At 57.8% G+C, this 14,909-nt stretch overlaps 2 protein-coding genes across 3 annotated transcripts; one reads left to right on the forward strand and one right to left on the reverse strand.

Annotated features, from left to right (window-relative positions):
• The first annotated feature begins 6,757 nt into the window (after positions 1-6,757).
• Cdt1 (chromatin licensing and DNA replication factor 1) lies at positions 6,758-11,625 on the forward strand. Of its 2 annotated transcripts, none has more exons than XM_076837456.2 (10): positions 6,758-6,967; positions 7,305-7,415; positions 7,496-7,647; positions 8,113-8,310; positions 8,390-8,535; positions 8,671-8,768; positions 9,172-9,360; positions 9,628-9,768; positions 9,847-10,048; positions 10,829-11,625. In XM_076837456.2, exons 1-10 carry the CDS (start codon positions 6,758-6,760, stop codon positions 10,987-10,989), a joined length of 1,608 nt encoding a protein of 535 aa, XP_076693571.2. In that variant the 3' UTR covers positions 10,990-11,625. The 2 variants fall into 2 exon arrangements, with proteins under 2 accessions (XP_076693571.2, XP_076962033.1); XM_077105918.1 differs by having other exon boundaries at positions 7,308-7,415.
• A 440-nt stretch (positions 11,626-12,065) lies between these two features.
• Positions 12,066-14,623, reverse strand: Aprt (adenine phosphoribosyltransferase). The gene is made up of 5 exons (XM_076837461.2): positions 14,473-14,623; positions 14,239-14,345; positions 12,789-12,922; positions 12,619-12,697; positions 12,066-12,499 (listed from the first exon to the last, which is right to left on the reverse strand). The coding sequence occupies exons 1-5, from the start codon at positions 14,550-14,552 to the stop codon at positions 12,357-12,359; spliced, it is 543 nt and encodes a 180-aa protein (XP_076693576.1). The 5' UTR covers positions 14,553-14,623; the 3' UTR covers positions 12,066-12,356.
• Positions 14,624-14,909: the final 286 nt, after the last annotated feature.

Genomic DNA, 14,909 nt, shown 5'->3' on the forward strand with positions numbered 1-14,909 from the left:
CCACCTTGCCTGGCTCCATTTTATTTTATTCATTTATACTGGAGATTTACCTCTGAGCTATATCCCCAGCTTTACCACTGAGCTATATCCCCAGCCCTTTAAAAAAAAATTATTAGTATTCTTATTTTGAGGCAGTGTCTCGCCAAGTTGACGAGGGTCTTGCTAAGCTGCTCAGTCTCCCCAGTCGCAGGGATGACAGGGTGGCCACCGTGCAGGCTCTGTGTCGGGTCTGTGTGTGTGGCCCAGCACCTGAGCAGCTGCATCTGACCTAGTCTTGAGCATCCTCCACTTAGTGCAAATGCTGTGGGCTTGGTGCAGGCGCCTGCCTCAGCTGCCCTGGGCTCTCCCGCCCACTCAGGCTCCTTCCCAGACTCGGCGAGGCCTCAGTGCCCTTGGGAAACCACACTGTTTGGGGAGGCCAAAGAGACCTCCTAGGCCTCTCCCTGCAACCCCACCCTCGCTGCGAGTCCTGGCACCCTAACGCTCTGTCGGCTGCTCCCTCCCAGGCCTTGATGGACAAGTCCTGAGCACGCTCGTCCAGGGCCATTTGTCTCACAACCGCTCTCCAGAGGCATGATTAGAAGCAGGTCCTGGCCCATTTCAGGTGTCTGCATCCAGGAGTCTCCCCTTCCCCTGGGCTCCCAGAGTGATGCTAGGTGAGTGATCGTCACAGTCTGAGCTCCAAGGCACAAAGCCAACCTTCTGCTGGGCTGTGAGCTTCTGCCCCTGCAGGGTGGTCACCTCACATGCACTTGGACAGGGCCTTCAGGTCATTCCAGAGGGAACCTGGAGGTAGTCTAGGGCCCCCTGCAGTCGCCTGGTGTGAGGGCAGGGCTCCTGATTCAGGTTGCTCCAGCGTGGCCTTCCGACCGGGAGGAGTGCCTGGTTTCAGAGCGTGCGCTGCTTCTTAAGTTATTCCTGCTTTCCAGGCATTCTCCCCTGAGGCTTTGTGAATCATTCAGTGACCTGCTGCATCTGGGGGCCAAGGGTGGGCGTCAGGTCTGCAGAAGCCAGACAAGAGTCTGTGGGTGCCTAGAGGAGCCAGGTGGTAGTCCCAAAGCTAAGAACCCCCCTGTCACAAGAGTCCTGGGACCAACTGGTGCACCCAGAAAGCCCACAGCTGCCAGACCCTCTGGGAAGGCAATGCTGAGGGAGCATGTGGGGACACCAGTGCTGGGGCTGATGCTAGTTTCTCCCTGTGTGGGCAATGGGGACTCTGCTGCCCAAAGGACCTTCTGGACTCCCTGTGTGGCCCTAGGGAGCTGCTGTCCTGCCTCTCCAGGTGACAGCCTGGTAGGGGCTGCCACCCCTAGCCCTGGGGGTGGACCACAGAGCGGAAGACATCACCTGTACACCCCCTTCTGCTGCACAGCCTGGCCTACCTCCTGCCCCACCATGCGCACACACACACACACACTCTCCCTGCCTCTGCTCCTGGCTCTGTGGCTCCGCTGTGCAGGACCATCACACAATGGTGGTGCATTTAAAGCTGTCCCTGTGGATACCAAGCAGCCCAGTGGAGCAGCACAATGGGGAATTGGACTTTAAGTCTTGTTTATCTTTAATTAATTTTTAACACTCTATTCAGATATTGGAAACATTTTGGTGTGCTGAGAACAAATTGGTTACTTGGATCCACTTTTTCAAATGTAAATTTTATGAAATCCAAGATAAAGATGAAGTTTTTCATGCAATTATAGCACCCTTTGAATTTAGTTGTGTTTTAAGTATAGAATACTCATCAGAGTTTGAAAACTGTATGTTTAGTGTTTGTGATGGTGGTGATGGGGATGGTGTAGATGGTGGTGTTGATGGTGGTGATGATGGTAGTGATGGTGTGAAGGTGTTGGTAATGGTGGTGGCAATGATGGTGGTGATGGTGTAGATGGCAGTGGGTGGTGCTGATGGTGTTGATGATGGTGATGATGATGGTGGTGATGGCGGTGATGATGATGGTGGTGATGGTGTAGATGGCGGTGGTGGTGTTGGTGGTGATGATGGTGGTGCTAGTAGTGTTGATGGTGGTGATGGTGGTAATGATGGTGATAATGTGGTGGTGATGCACTGACTTTGTTTTGAAAGATAACATTTTGGACATAATGGGTAAAATTTTAGATGTTACTAAAGTTATTGTTACCTGATTCTTTGCTTTTTAATATAACTGCTAGAAAACTTAACACCAGGGGCTCACACTACCTACTATTGAACATTGAAGGGCTATGTACCCACACAGGAATCAAGACAAAGTCAGCCTTCTCTTCCCTTTAATGCTCTCCAAAGTGAGTCACAAGTGTCGTCTCTGAGATGAACAGGAGATGCTCGGTTCTGTTTTCCAGGACTCTTGTGGCTGCCCTGCTCTGAGCAAGTTCTATGGTATAGATGGGGAGCTCAGGCTTGGGAGGAGAAGAGCCTTCTCTGGTCCCCGACCTGTGGGCAGCAGCAGCTTCTCCATCTTCCTGCTTGTCCCACCAGTGATGGATTCCAAGGTCGTCTGGCAGACAGGGAGCCAAGGGCAGATTGATTCTGGCTAAGACGCAAATGCCTTCATTGAAGGTAAAAGCTGCGTCCAGACTTGGCCACGGAGCTTGTGTTTTAAGCCAAGACCATCAAGAGCTCCCTGGTGGCTGCGGGTGACTGACAGCTCTCTGAGGGTCAGAGGGGGTGCCATGAGCCTGCACCCACCGTTAGTCATTGTGTTGTGCCTGGCCCTGTCACAGCGGATGCAAGTCAAAGTGCGATGCAGGCCTTGCTCCCCAGCTTTGCCCCCTTGAGTCTTGGCTGCTTTGCCCACCATGGATGTCTCTCAGAGGCCCATTTTGAGGGTGAGATGGTAAGGTCTTTTGATCACAGGTAACAGGGCTGCATGTAGCAGAATGTGACAGAGTCCACTGTGACTATTTCACAAAATGGCTTTGGAACCTGGGAGGTGTCGTGAACTCTGGGTGGTTGTCATTGTAATGGGCATGATGCTAGCAAGGCTGGGGAAGACCTATTGTGAGCGCTCATTCCATGGACGTACTGAGGGAGTCAACTGCAAGGAGCAGGGCTCAGGGGACTGGGGTGAGTTCTAGGGAAGATAGACAAGGTCAGTGCATCGGTCTGGTCCACCTCAGGACATCGCAACCCTGACCACCTATTTAACAGTGGTTAAAATAATGATAGAATGATGACGATGATGGTGTTTGGGGATGTGATGGCAGCGGTGTAATAGTGGTGATAAGGGTGATGGTGACAGTGGTGGCAATGGTGATGATGATGGTTGTCTCATTCTCAAACCTGGTACCCAGGTGGCCCTCAGTGGCCTGGCCTGTAATGGGCTCCCAGAAGCCAGTCTCCTGGTGGGCACCTGTAAACCCTGACTCATTTTTTTTGCAGACAAGGGTTCTACCTGCTTTGCCATCTGGTTTCTTTCCCCTGGGAGCTCAGTATCCAGGCTCTGTCCTCCTAGCATCTCAGACCCACAAGCCTGGGTACCACGAATCAGAAAAGGGCTTTCACCTCTCCTCTAGTTCTAGACTATGCTTCTATTAATGCTGCTTCGTATTAAATCGAGAAATTTAATACGAAGAAAAGAGAAACCCTGTCAGATACACTGAGAGGCAAATGGGAAGGAGTCAGTTTCTTAATAAAAACCCAGGGCATCATGAAGGATTGTGGGGCCTGGCCAGAGACCCAGTGGAACCTGTTTAAAGCCATCTAAGCTGGCTGTGTGTGTCGGGTGACCTGCCCTGGGCCATGCTCACTGGCTGGCTCTTGCACCTCAGGACGGGTGATTCTGACTCTAGCGCCCCTCATCCCAGGAGGTCATGTGACTGGCTCAGCAGTAGGCATGAGAATGGCTCCTGAACTCCATCACTGTTGCAGAAGGAGGCAATTTTCTGAGGAGTCTCCAAGGCTGAGTGAGGTCACCCCTAAAGGCCTACTTTCTAGGGGTGACATCACATGTCTCACAGCTGCAGGGCTGTTCCTGGAGACACCAGAGTGGACCCTGGCCTCAGCTCGGAGGCAGGGTCCTGAGGTCCTTGATGCTCCCCAGGCCTCCTCCCTCCTACTTGCTGCGAGTCTCCAGTCACAGCACTTCATCCCACACGGGCCAGACGGTCCTAGAGTCACAGGCACATTCTGGATCCTCAAGCCCCATGTGAGTTTCCCGGACGCAGCTCAGCCTCAGAGCCTTGGCACCCTGGGCCCTGTTCCAGGCTTGTGCCCAGGGTCTTGGGAGCAGGGGTAAGCGGTGACTGGCCTGCTGTGTAGTGGTAGAGGGGCAGGGAGGCCGCTCCTGGTCCTGGTCTCCCGGGTTCCCTCCTACCTTGGGAAGACCCAAAACTCTGACTCCCCAACACAACCATGGGTGCCCAGCATAGCCTGTGCTGGTGGCAAAAGAATTGGAAAGTTGGTGGAGCCTGCTGAGTTCTGAAGGCAGCACCGCCCCCCTCCCATGGGCTCATCTCTGCAGGGCAGGGACCAGGCTAACCATCACGCCCCAGACCCAGGTACTGGACAGTTGCTGTGGCTAGGTCCCACTACCTCTACCTCCCTGAGACCAGGTGTTTCTTTTTCTTTGAGATACTGGGGATTGAACCCAGGGATGCTCTACCACTGAGTTACATCCCCCCCAGCCCATTTTTAAGTTTTTTATTTTGAGACAGGGTCTTGCTAAGTTGTCTAGGCTGTCTTCAAACTTGTCATCTTCCAGCTTCAGCCTCCAGAGTAGCTGGGGTTATAAGCATAGCCACTGCGCCCAGCTTGGAGTTTCAGAGAATAGGGAACCACTAAGCTATTTGGAGGAAAGTTAGCTCCCTCCCTCAGATGACAGCTATGAGCCAAAATCCCTATGAAGAGGCTGTGCTGTTATTTATGCTCCCATTACAGTTCTAGAATCCTACAAGCTTCCCGCTTTGGAGTGCGTTCTACCCTGATTCCCAGGTCATTTTCTACCACCTTTGAGAAAAGCTGGATTTCCAATCTGAACTGGAATACAGCAGAATACTCATATTACAGCTGAGAAGACCCAAAACTAAGTGTTGCCCTGCAGCGTTGTGCAAGCTAAGGCCTGCATATGGGAGCCCAGCCAGGAGCAGCAAGGCTCAGCTCCATTTGGCTCTGCTTGTGTACTGGTAATGGGCTGTGACCCTTTCCTTTTTTTTGGTATCAAGGATTGAACACAGGCATGCTTCACCACTGAATGAACCACATCTCCAGCCCTTTTTTTATTCTTTATTTTTTTGAGACAGGGTTTCACTAAGTTGCTGAGGCTAGTGTTAAACTTGCAATCCTCCTGCCCTATTTTCCTGAGCCACTGGGATTACTGGCATGTGCCACCACACTCAGCCCTTTCCTATTTTCTACAAAGGTGCTTTCCAAGCCTACTGTGCCCTGCTGGAGGTTGTCTGGCCACAGGGACTTTCACATTTTCTTGTCTACAACCCACAATAAAAATAAAAACCACACTGAAAAGATGAAAAAAAAGTCACATTAAACACTCCTGTACCCGCTACTTGGACACCAACATTAATGTTTTATAATTGTTTAAGTCAGACAGAAGTCACTTCTAAACACTTTTTGACTCATGCTCTTTATAATAGCTTGGTATTTGTTTGTGATTTGATTTTTGTACAAATGTATGTACCTTGAAATGCATATCTTGATGTACCCTCCAGTCTCCGTGCATTCATACATCTGGGTCACCCACAACTGCCATGATACAGACCACTTCCACTAGCTGTGAGTTGCTTCTGGCCCTTGTTGTTTTAAGAAATAAATTTTCGGGGCTGGGGATGTGGCTCAAGTGGTAGCGGGCTCGCCTGGCATGCGTGCGGCCCGGGTTCGATTCTCAGCACCACATACAGGGATGTTGTGTCCGCCGAGAACTAAAAAATAAATATTAAAAAAAAAATCTCTCTCTCTCTCTCCATCTCTCTCTCCATCTCTCACTCTCTCTTTAAAAAAAAAAGAAAAAAGAAAAAAGAAAAAATTTTCGGGGCTGGGGTTGTGGCTCAGTGTAGAGCGCGTGCTTGGCAGGTGCGAGGCCCTGGGTTCCATCCTCAACACCACATAAACATAAATAAAAAAGTGTGTCCATCTACAACCAAAAATAAACAAATAAAAGCAGCTTTACCGGGTGGCACAGAGCGCACGTATCGAAACAAAACCATTAACAAAGTGCCGGCCTCAACCTGCCCTGGGCTCTCGTTTGAGGCTTTCCGTGTCGGGCGGAAAGAGCGCCCCGGCACCGAGCCACGCCCCGGCCCAGCGCGACTTCGCGGCCGCTGGGGGCCGGCGGCGGCCGTCCGCACCACGGGGCGAGCCGAGGGCACGATTCGCGCCTGCGGAAGCGGGAGGGCAGAAGGCCCCGTCGGCCCTCAGCTCCCCAGCGGGCGAGCCTGTCCCCCAGGGCTGGGCTCTCCGGATTAGGGAAGCACGTTGCCCCTCCTTCCCGCACACGGGCTCAGGGCCGGTGCTCCGCGGTGGTCCCGCGCTGCCCGGCGCCCCACAGCTTCAGCGACACGCTGCCAGCACGCCCGCGTAGCAGTGCGCACGCGCCGGCCGCGTTCCTTTGCCCCCCTCGCGCTCCGACCGATGGTACGATCTGGGCGGGGCTATAGAGGCGCTTGCGCAGTTGGCTCCAAGGCAGCAGTGCGCGCACCGGCCGCGTCCGTTTCCCCCGCGTGCTCCGCAGGATGGAACGGCCCGGGCGGGGCCTTAGGAAAACCGCGCGAAAACCGCGCGGAGAGTGTCCGGACGCCGCTTCCCCACCATGGCGCAGCGCCGCGTCACCGAATTCTTCGCGCGCCGCCGCCCGGGTCCCGCCGCGCGGCGGGCCAAGTCGGCCTGCCGCACCCCGAGCTCCGCCGCGGGCCCCGCGCTCACCCCGGGCAGCAACCGCAAGCGCGCCCGCCCTCCCGCCGCGCCCGGGAGCAGCCGGCCCGGGCCGCCCGCGCGCAGGAGGCTGCGGCTGCAGGACGCGGTGAGGGGACGAGGACCGGACAGAGATCAGAGGAGATGGGGACGGAACGGCGGGCTGGAACAGGAGCGCGGACTGACCAGACGGGGGGGGGGATAGGGGCGGGGGAGAAGGGCGGGGACCGCGGAGCCGGAGGGGAGCCCACCCGCAGGGCGTCGCGAGGGCCTGCGCACGGGCCTGCCAGGACCGTGGCCGGATGACTATCCCGTCGGTGGCCCAGCACAGATAGCTGGGATGCCCAGGACCTCTGCTCGGTCCTTGCAGGGTCCATTTAGTTGGCAGTCCGTTCTCTTGGTGTCCCCAAGGCCTGTCATGTGCTCACCTGTGGCTTCCTTCCCAGCAGGACTCCTGTCCCACTTCCCCACCTGCCCCTCCCTCCCCGAGCAAGAAGGTTAAGAGAACTGCTCCCTCCGAAGGTCAGCTGCCCTGCCTGGCAGCCCCCAAGGACAAGGTGAGGAGGCTGTGAGGCTGGACCAGGCAGTGTGTGAGGGGCTGGGGTGACTGGATGGCTCACCCACCCTGTGTCCACAGGCCCTCTCCAAGGACACCATCTCTGAGGTCCAGTCGTGTCTGCAGCGGGCACGGGTGCTGGGGGCACAGGCCCAGGCACTGAGGGCCAGTGCTCAGAAGGACGCTAAGGAAACTAGCACATCGGCAGCCGAGGGATCTGCAGAGCAACCATGGTGAGTGTGCTCAGGCACCCTGGAGAAGACAGGCGAGCAGCAGGCACAGCAGGGGCCCAAGCAGATGGAGGGCCAGGGCTGCGCCTCCTAGGGGGTTAGTTACGTGGAGAGGGCATGGAGTAGACGGCACAGACCACGCTGCTCATCACCTGCATGTTGCAGCCCTGGGGGCTGGTCATTCCTGCCTCGCTGGCTCAACACTGACAGTTCACCCATAGTGACATCCCACTGTCGCTGTCTTCCCCAAGCCCTGTGTCTTTTGGAGCTGAGGAAGTGGGGCTGGGGCCCGAGGGAGGGTGGCAGAGTTGGTTGTGGAGCAGGCTTTTAGGTGTGCCTCCCTGAGCTGCTCCTTAGGCAGGCAGCAGGCTGGCAAGGGCTCTCGGAAGGGTACATGCCATGGGGCCTGTGACTGGGCATTGAAGGGATGTGATCTGGGCCTTCCTCTGACCCCGCTCTCCTTGACAGTGGCGAGAAGGCACCTGCCTACCAGCGCTTCCATGCCCTGGCCCAGCCTGGGCCCCCAGGCCTCGTGCTGCCCTACAAGTACCAGGTGCTGGCTGAGATGTTCCGCAGCATGGACACCATCGTGGGCATGCTCCACAACCGCTCTGAGACTGTGACTTTTGCCAAGGTCAAGCAGGCTGTCCAGGACATGATGCGCAGGTGAGCAGGCTGAGGGTCAGGCCTGGCCCACCCTAAGCCGAAAGCCTGGTTCCTTCTGACCCAGCCCCTTCTGCTGTAGGCGCTTTGAGGAGCGCAACGTGGGCCAGATCAAAACTGTGTACCCTGAGTCCTACCGCTTTCGCCAGGAGCGCAACATCCCCACCTTCAAGGATGGCATGAAAAGATCCGATTACCAGCTCACCATCGAGCCTGTGCTGGACTCAGGTGAGTGCCAGTGGCTGAATCTGCTCACCTGGCTTTGGGTCCCCCTTGCAGCTCTGCATGCTCTGAGGGAGGGCATGAGGCATCCCCGTGGGGCTGGGCTGGCCTGGGGCTCAGGCCTGGACTGTCTCCCCGCAGAGGCTGGCAGTGCCCCCCAGCTCACAGCCTCGCGCCTTCTGCAGCGCCGGCAGCTCTTCAGCAGGAATCTGGTGGAGCGAGTCAAGGAGCACCACAGGGTGAGCAGCAGTGCCCTCAACTTGGGGCCTCCTTGTGAGCCATCAGCCCCTCTATTAGGCTTTGTGATTGCCTCACAGGAGTGTGGAGTTCTGAAGTTCCCTCTAACTCTCGCCATGGCTGTCCCAGGTGGGGAAGGGCTGCCCTGTGCTCTAAGATGTCCTGTTACACAGTCAGCCATAGCTGCTCAGGGCTGACCAGAGGCCCCAGAGGCTCTCAGTGGGTCAGTGAGTCCTTGTTGTGCAAGGCTGCACGTGTTCTTGCTTAGCTCTCTCCTGGTGACCTGTGTGTGTGCGTGGAGTTAGGCCTAGAGCAACACTATCTGGGCACAGAGAAGTTAGGTGACATCTCCCAGGCTGCCCTGCTGGGAGTCAGGCCGCCCAACACCCAGCTTTTCTCTCACAGGCTTTCCTGGCCTCCTTGAGCCCCCCAATGGCTGTGCCTGAGGACCAACTGACTCGCTGGCACCCACGCTTCAATGTGGATGGTGTGCCTGACATTGAGCCAGCTGAGCTGCCCCAGCCACCCAGCACAGAGAGACTCACCACTGCCCAGGAGGTGCTGGCCCGGGCCCGAAGCCTGATGTCACCCAGGGTGAGGCTGCTGACTTCTGACTTGGCCCCTGTCTCTGGGGGCAGTGAGGCCTAGCTGGGTGCCTGTCTGGTTCCTGAGGCTTCACCGGGCTCATCCTTGCCGAGGGGCTTGTTCACAGCTGCAGCCCTATGCCTGCGCCCCTGGGACTGCTGCTGGTGGGCTGTGTGTGGGCATGGAGTTAGGCCTAGGCCTAAAGCAACACGGGGGTCTTGAGTTGGGGCTTCCTTGCTTCCTGTGACCTCTCCTCTGACTCCACCCACCCCGCAGATGGAGAAGGCCTTGAGTGACATGGCTCTGCGCTCAGCTGAGCCCAGCAGCCCAGGGCCCCCCAGCCCTGTACTGCCGGCCACCCCACCAGCCACCCCTCCAAGTGCCCTGAAGGGTGTGTCCCAGGCCCTCGTGGAGCGGGTGAGTTCTACAGATGGGCAGGGGGTGGGGGCCGTATGGTGACCTGCTTTACTGACCTGCTTCCCTCCCTGGCCACAGATCCGGGCCAAAGAGGCCCAGAAGCAGTTGGCACAGATGACACGGCGCCCAGAGCAGGAACTGCGCCTGCAGCGGCTGGAGCGGCTACCTGAGCTGGCCCGAGTGTTGCGTGGTGTTTTTGTGTCTGAGCGTAAGCCAGCACTCACCATGGACATGGCCTGCGCCAGGATGGTTGGCAGTTGCCGAGCTGCCCTGAGCCCAGGTACGTGCAGGCCGGGGTAGGTGTGGGCTGCTGTCTGTGGCGCACTCGCTCCACTGGCCCAATGTGCACTGGGCGCCTGTGGTGTGCCCTGCTGGGTGCTGGGCACTACACTCCTCCAGGAACCCTGAGCCTGCCTGCTTAAAGAGCCTTTGCTTTTTGGGTGCTGGGGACAGCCCAGGGCTTCAGGCACGCAGGGCAGGTGCTCCCCACTATGCTCCACCCCTGTTCTGTAGCCATGGAGGCGGCTTCTGCGCAGCCTCACCTTGACAAACCTGCCCAGTTACCTGCAGTCCTCAGAATAATCCCAACTTCATACCCAAAGCCCTGTGAGCATCCACTTTCCCAGGCCTCAAGCAGGTGGGTACTGCCTGCCTCAGGGCCTGCACAGTTGGACAAATTCCCCAGCACTGGGGCCTGAGCTGGAGGGTCCCCAGCCGTTGTTTTCTCAACTTTTTTTTTTTTTTAATAACGTTTAGTTGTAGTTGGATAATACACCTTTATTTTACTTATTCATTTTTATGTGGCGCATGAGGATTGAACCCAGGGCCTCGCACATGTTAGGTGAACGCTCTACCGCTGAGCCACAACCCCAGCCTGTTTTCTCCACTTCTTGGAGCACAGCCCAGGGACCCCCACGTCTGGGCTTCTGCTTGGAACCAGTGCACATAGATATACAGAAGGGCTGTTGGCTCCCTGCTAAAGATCTGCGTACAGTCATGAGGGTGGTGGCGCCCGGGGAGGGGAGAAGTCAGGGGTTGGCTCACACACCCATCTCTGCAGGGGAGATGGAGCAGCATGTGCTACTCCTTGCTGAGTTGCTGCCAGACTGGCTCAGCCTGCACCGCATCCGCACGGACACCTACATCAAGCTGGACAAAGCCACTGACCTGACCAGCATCGCAGCCCGGCTGGCCCATCAGGCTCGTGCAGAGGGGCTGTGAGCCATGGACAACCAAGCCTTTCGTTCCACTAATTGGATGGACTTTGGATCTTCCTCCCAGGGTGCCTGCCCCCTGCCCTGCCCATCATATACCGCACATGGGTTGCAGGCTGTGTGGCCTCTGGCCATGTGGAGAGTGGGTCTGCTCCAGGGATCTCTGAGGGGGCTGTCTTGGCTGCTGGGGCGGGGAAGCCACTTCCAGCCCCTGTGGGTGTATCAGGGAAGTGGGCTGGGGCAGCTGGCCTTTGCTGCCACCCAGAGTGTGGCTCTATGGCTGAGAGGGCAGTGTCCCCCCAGATGTCCATGTCCTAGTTTGCTGAGCTGTGATCTCATACAGCAGAGGGGACACTGACAAAAAGGCTTGCTGAGTGTCCCACCTTGAGCTGCAGAAGTGTGCTCAAGGTCCTGCTTAAAGCTAGGATCAAGGTCCACATGTTCCATAGGCCAGCTGAGAGCTGTGTCCTCCCAGGGCACTTCCTACCTTGCTTGATGGAGCCTCTTTACAAAAGAAATCTAATGTACAAAGATGAGGTTCTGAGAACATGAAATCAGACTTCCCTTTGAAGAATGAAGAGAATTTTGATTCTCTAGATTTTGAGGTAAAATGCCTTGTAAAATTAAGCTTTTTTAAAGTATCTCGCCAGGAAGATCTTTTTTGCTTACTTTGAGGTTAACTTCCAAATTGGAGTTTCCAGTCTTGTTCGCTTTTTGTCATGTAAGATTTGAATAAAAGTTTGCTGCTGAGAGGGCTGCCTTCCCGAGTTGGGTCGCAGTTCCTCAGGACAGTGCCAACAAGGGAGCAAAGGTCCCACCTGAGGGTGGCCCAGGATCACCACAGGGTTCTAGAACACCAGATTTGAAGAGGTCTGCAAGGTTTGGAAATCCTGGGGAAGCTGGCAGGGCCTCCAGGCACCTGGCTGTGGCACTTTGGACTCCAGAGCAGGTGGCAGCCACCTCTTGGCTGTGACTTGTGATGTACAGCCCTCCCACCTGCCAAGCTTTATCTGAAGTGAGACCTAGAGTGCTGAGCACTGCCCCAGGCTTCCCCCAGCCCAAGTGATGGACAAGAGACGGAGGTGTAGCAAAGCTGTTTACTGGAGTGATCTTGCTGCATTTGTGACTGGGCTTGGTGGCCTGGTTGTGGCTGTGCTTTAGGTTTTGGCACTTCCAGAACCTGCAGGAAGGGCCCCAGGTGGAGACCTGTGGGTACCAAAGGTCACTCAACCAAGGAACAGGTAAAACATTTCCAAGGGCAGCCACTGGCCTCTGGTGGCCTGTGGAGGTCATTTAAGGCACTCGGGGTAGAATCACGATCTTGTCCAGCTGAAGATGCCAGGCAGGGTGTGGGCAGCCATCCTGGTCACCCAGTCATTCATACTGCAGGAGGGAGAAGAAGGGCACAGCCCCCAGCTTCTCCCTGCCCTTCAGGGAGGTCAGTTCCACCAGGCACACACACTCCAGCACCTCGGCCCGCAGCTGGCCCAGCAGTTCACAGGCTGCACACATGGTTCCTAGGGATGGTGTGGGTGTAGGGTGAGGCCCCAGTAAGCCAGAAAGGGCTGAGATGCCACCTGCTCCATGCCACTTCAGTGGGTAGGCATTCCCTCCCACCCACACCCAGGCAGCTCACCACCAGTGGCCAGCAGATCGTCCACAACAACCACCTTCTGCCCAGGCTCCAGGGCATCCTTTTGAATTTCCAGCTCAGCCTGAGGACAGGAAGTGGGCAGTGACTGGCTATGTGAGCCTGGGGAGCTCAGGGACCCGGTCCTGCCCCCCTGGCCACCCCAGCCTGCCCACCTTCCCATATTCCAGCGCGTAGGAGGCAGACACTGTAGGGCCTGGCAGCTTCCCACGCTTTCGGATGAGCACAAAGCCCAGGCCCAGCTCCTGGGCCAGAGAAGGACCAAATAGGAAGCCTCTGGAGTCCAGGCCTGTCAGGGGAAAAGGGTGTCAGGCAGTAGCCCGGAGCACAGCAGCATGGGGACAAGCAGCCAGTGACAAGGGACACCTGGTCTTGTTGGCTCTGCCTAGAAGGTTGATGACACCCATCCCAGGGCCTAGTTGATCCTACAGGCCAAGAACCGGTGCCTGGAGAGGTCACCTGGCCTCTGTCCAGCTCACAGACTGCCTGTCACTCCCAGGGGCAGCGCCTGCTCTGTAGCTCCTTGTCCACAAGAGCAGGCCGCGATCAGGCTGGCACCTCAAGAGGCCGACTGAGCTGAGGAGGATGCTCAGTGTACCCCACACACTGGCAGGAAGTGAGGTCACCCCTCCCCTGGGGTATGTCCCTCAGGGCAGTGAGCAGGGTGGGATGTGTACCCCTCGGGTGACAAGAACCACCAGGAGCACCCTGTTTCCCCCCCAGCCCCCTCAATAGGGCTCTCCTGATAACCCCTGGTGGGCACTGAGCTATCCAGGGCCACCTCCCAAGCCCCAGGCTGGGTCCTGGGTCTGGAACACAGCAGGCACTCAACACAAAAGCTTTTGCAGAGGCAACAAGAAGAGAAGGAGGGTGGCTGGGTGGAGGAGGTCAGACGGTCCTAGAGACGCCATGGCTGTCCATATAGCCAGCTTCTAGGGGAGGAGGTACCCAGCCTGGAACCCAGAGTGGGCACCACCAGAGGGAGGCTTCCAGTTGGTGCGGTCAGGCCCAGGAGCAGCCACCGGAGGGCTGAGGCTGTAGGGGTGGGCAGCCCTGTCTCAGCGCTACCAAGCAGGGTGTCCGGTGGCCGGAGCAGGCCTAGGCTTACAACCCTTGATGGTAATCCCAAGATGGGTCCCTCCTCCTGGCGGTCTTCTGAAAAACCCCCAAAGCCCTCCCCTAAGCTCATGTGTGGACCCCACACAGCCCTGCCCTCAGGATGCCTGGCCACCCTAACCAGGCAGAGCCAGTGGGGTCAGGGGGCAAAGGTACAAGGCTGTGCAGACACTGCAGGCCACAGGAGGAGGAACGGGAAGTCACCCCACCCTGTCCCATTCTCCCATTAAGCGGGGAAGAGGGGGGGCTTCAGGGTAGAAGAATAGGGAAAAGGTGGGACAGAAGGGTCGGGGTAGAGGAATAGGGAGCAGGACCCGAGGACATGTAGGAACTGGAGGGCAGGGTCACGGCGATAAAAGACAGGAGGCTGGGCGACAGAAGGACGGGGAACGGAGGACGCGGAACAGGAGGACGAGCCTGGAAGGGGGACCTGAGCAGGAGCACTGGACAGGGACGGGCGGGGCAGAGGAGGCCGCGCCGGCCACTCGCCTGCGATGTAGTCTATCTTGCCGCCATGCGTGGTCTTTAGGTGGCTGGCCAGGAGGCGGATGCAGGCGCGGAAGGAGTCAGGGTCCTTCAGCAGCGGCGAGATGTCCCTGCGCACAAGGATGGCGTGGTGACTCGAGCTGGCGGGGCGTGCAGCTGCGGGACCCCGGAGCAGCCCACGCACTCGCGCCGGGGGCCGAGCGTGGCGCCAACGCTCGGGCTGTGCCGCGGCCGCACCTGAACAGCACGCCCGGGATGGGGAAGTCGGGGAAGCTGCGGATGCGCCGCGCCACCAGCTGCAGATCGTGCTCCGCCATGGCCGCGTGTGAGGGCCCGGGGGCGAGGGCTAGGCTGCTCCCGCGGGGCCGGACGCGGGGCGGGGCCTGGCGCGGAGAGGGGGCGGGGCCGTCACCGGGGGCGGAGCCTGAAGCGAGGGCAGAGCGGAGAGAGGGGCGGGGCCTGACGCGGAGACGGAGGGCGCGCGGGGAGGAGTGCGCCCGGGAGCGGGGCGGCGCCTGAAGGGCGGGCCCAGGCCGAGGGGCGGGGCTCCTGCGGGAAGTACCGTTTTCTCGAAGCCTTGCTGACCAGTTTCATGACGTGTCCTCATTTCTTGCGCCACAGTTGCTTCCCGTCTCAAGCACGTCGGGCGGGACGAAGGTGGCCCTGCTCTTGTC

This window comes from Callospermophilus lateralis, chromosome 18 (assembly GCF_048772815.1).
Source record: "Callospermophilus lateralis isolate mCalLat2 chromosome 18, mCalLat2.hap1, whole genome shotgun sequence".
NCBI classification, from domain to species: Eukaryota; Metazoa; Chordata; class Mammalia; order Rodentia; family Sciuridae; genus Callospermophilus; species Callospermophilus lateralis.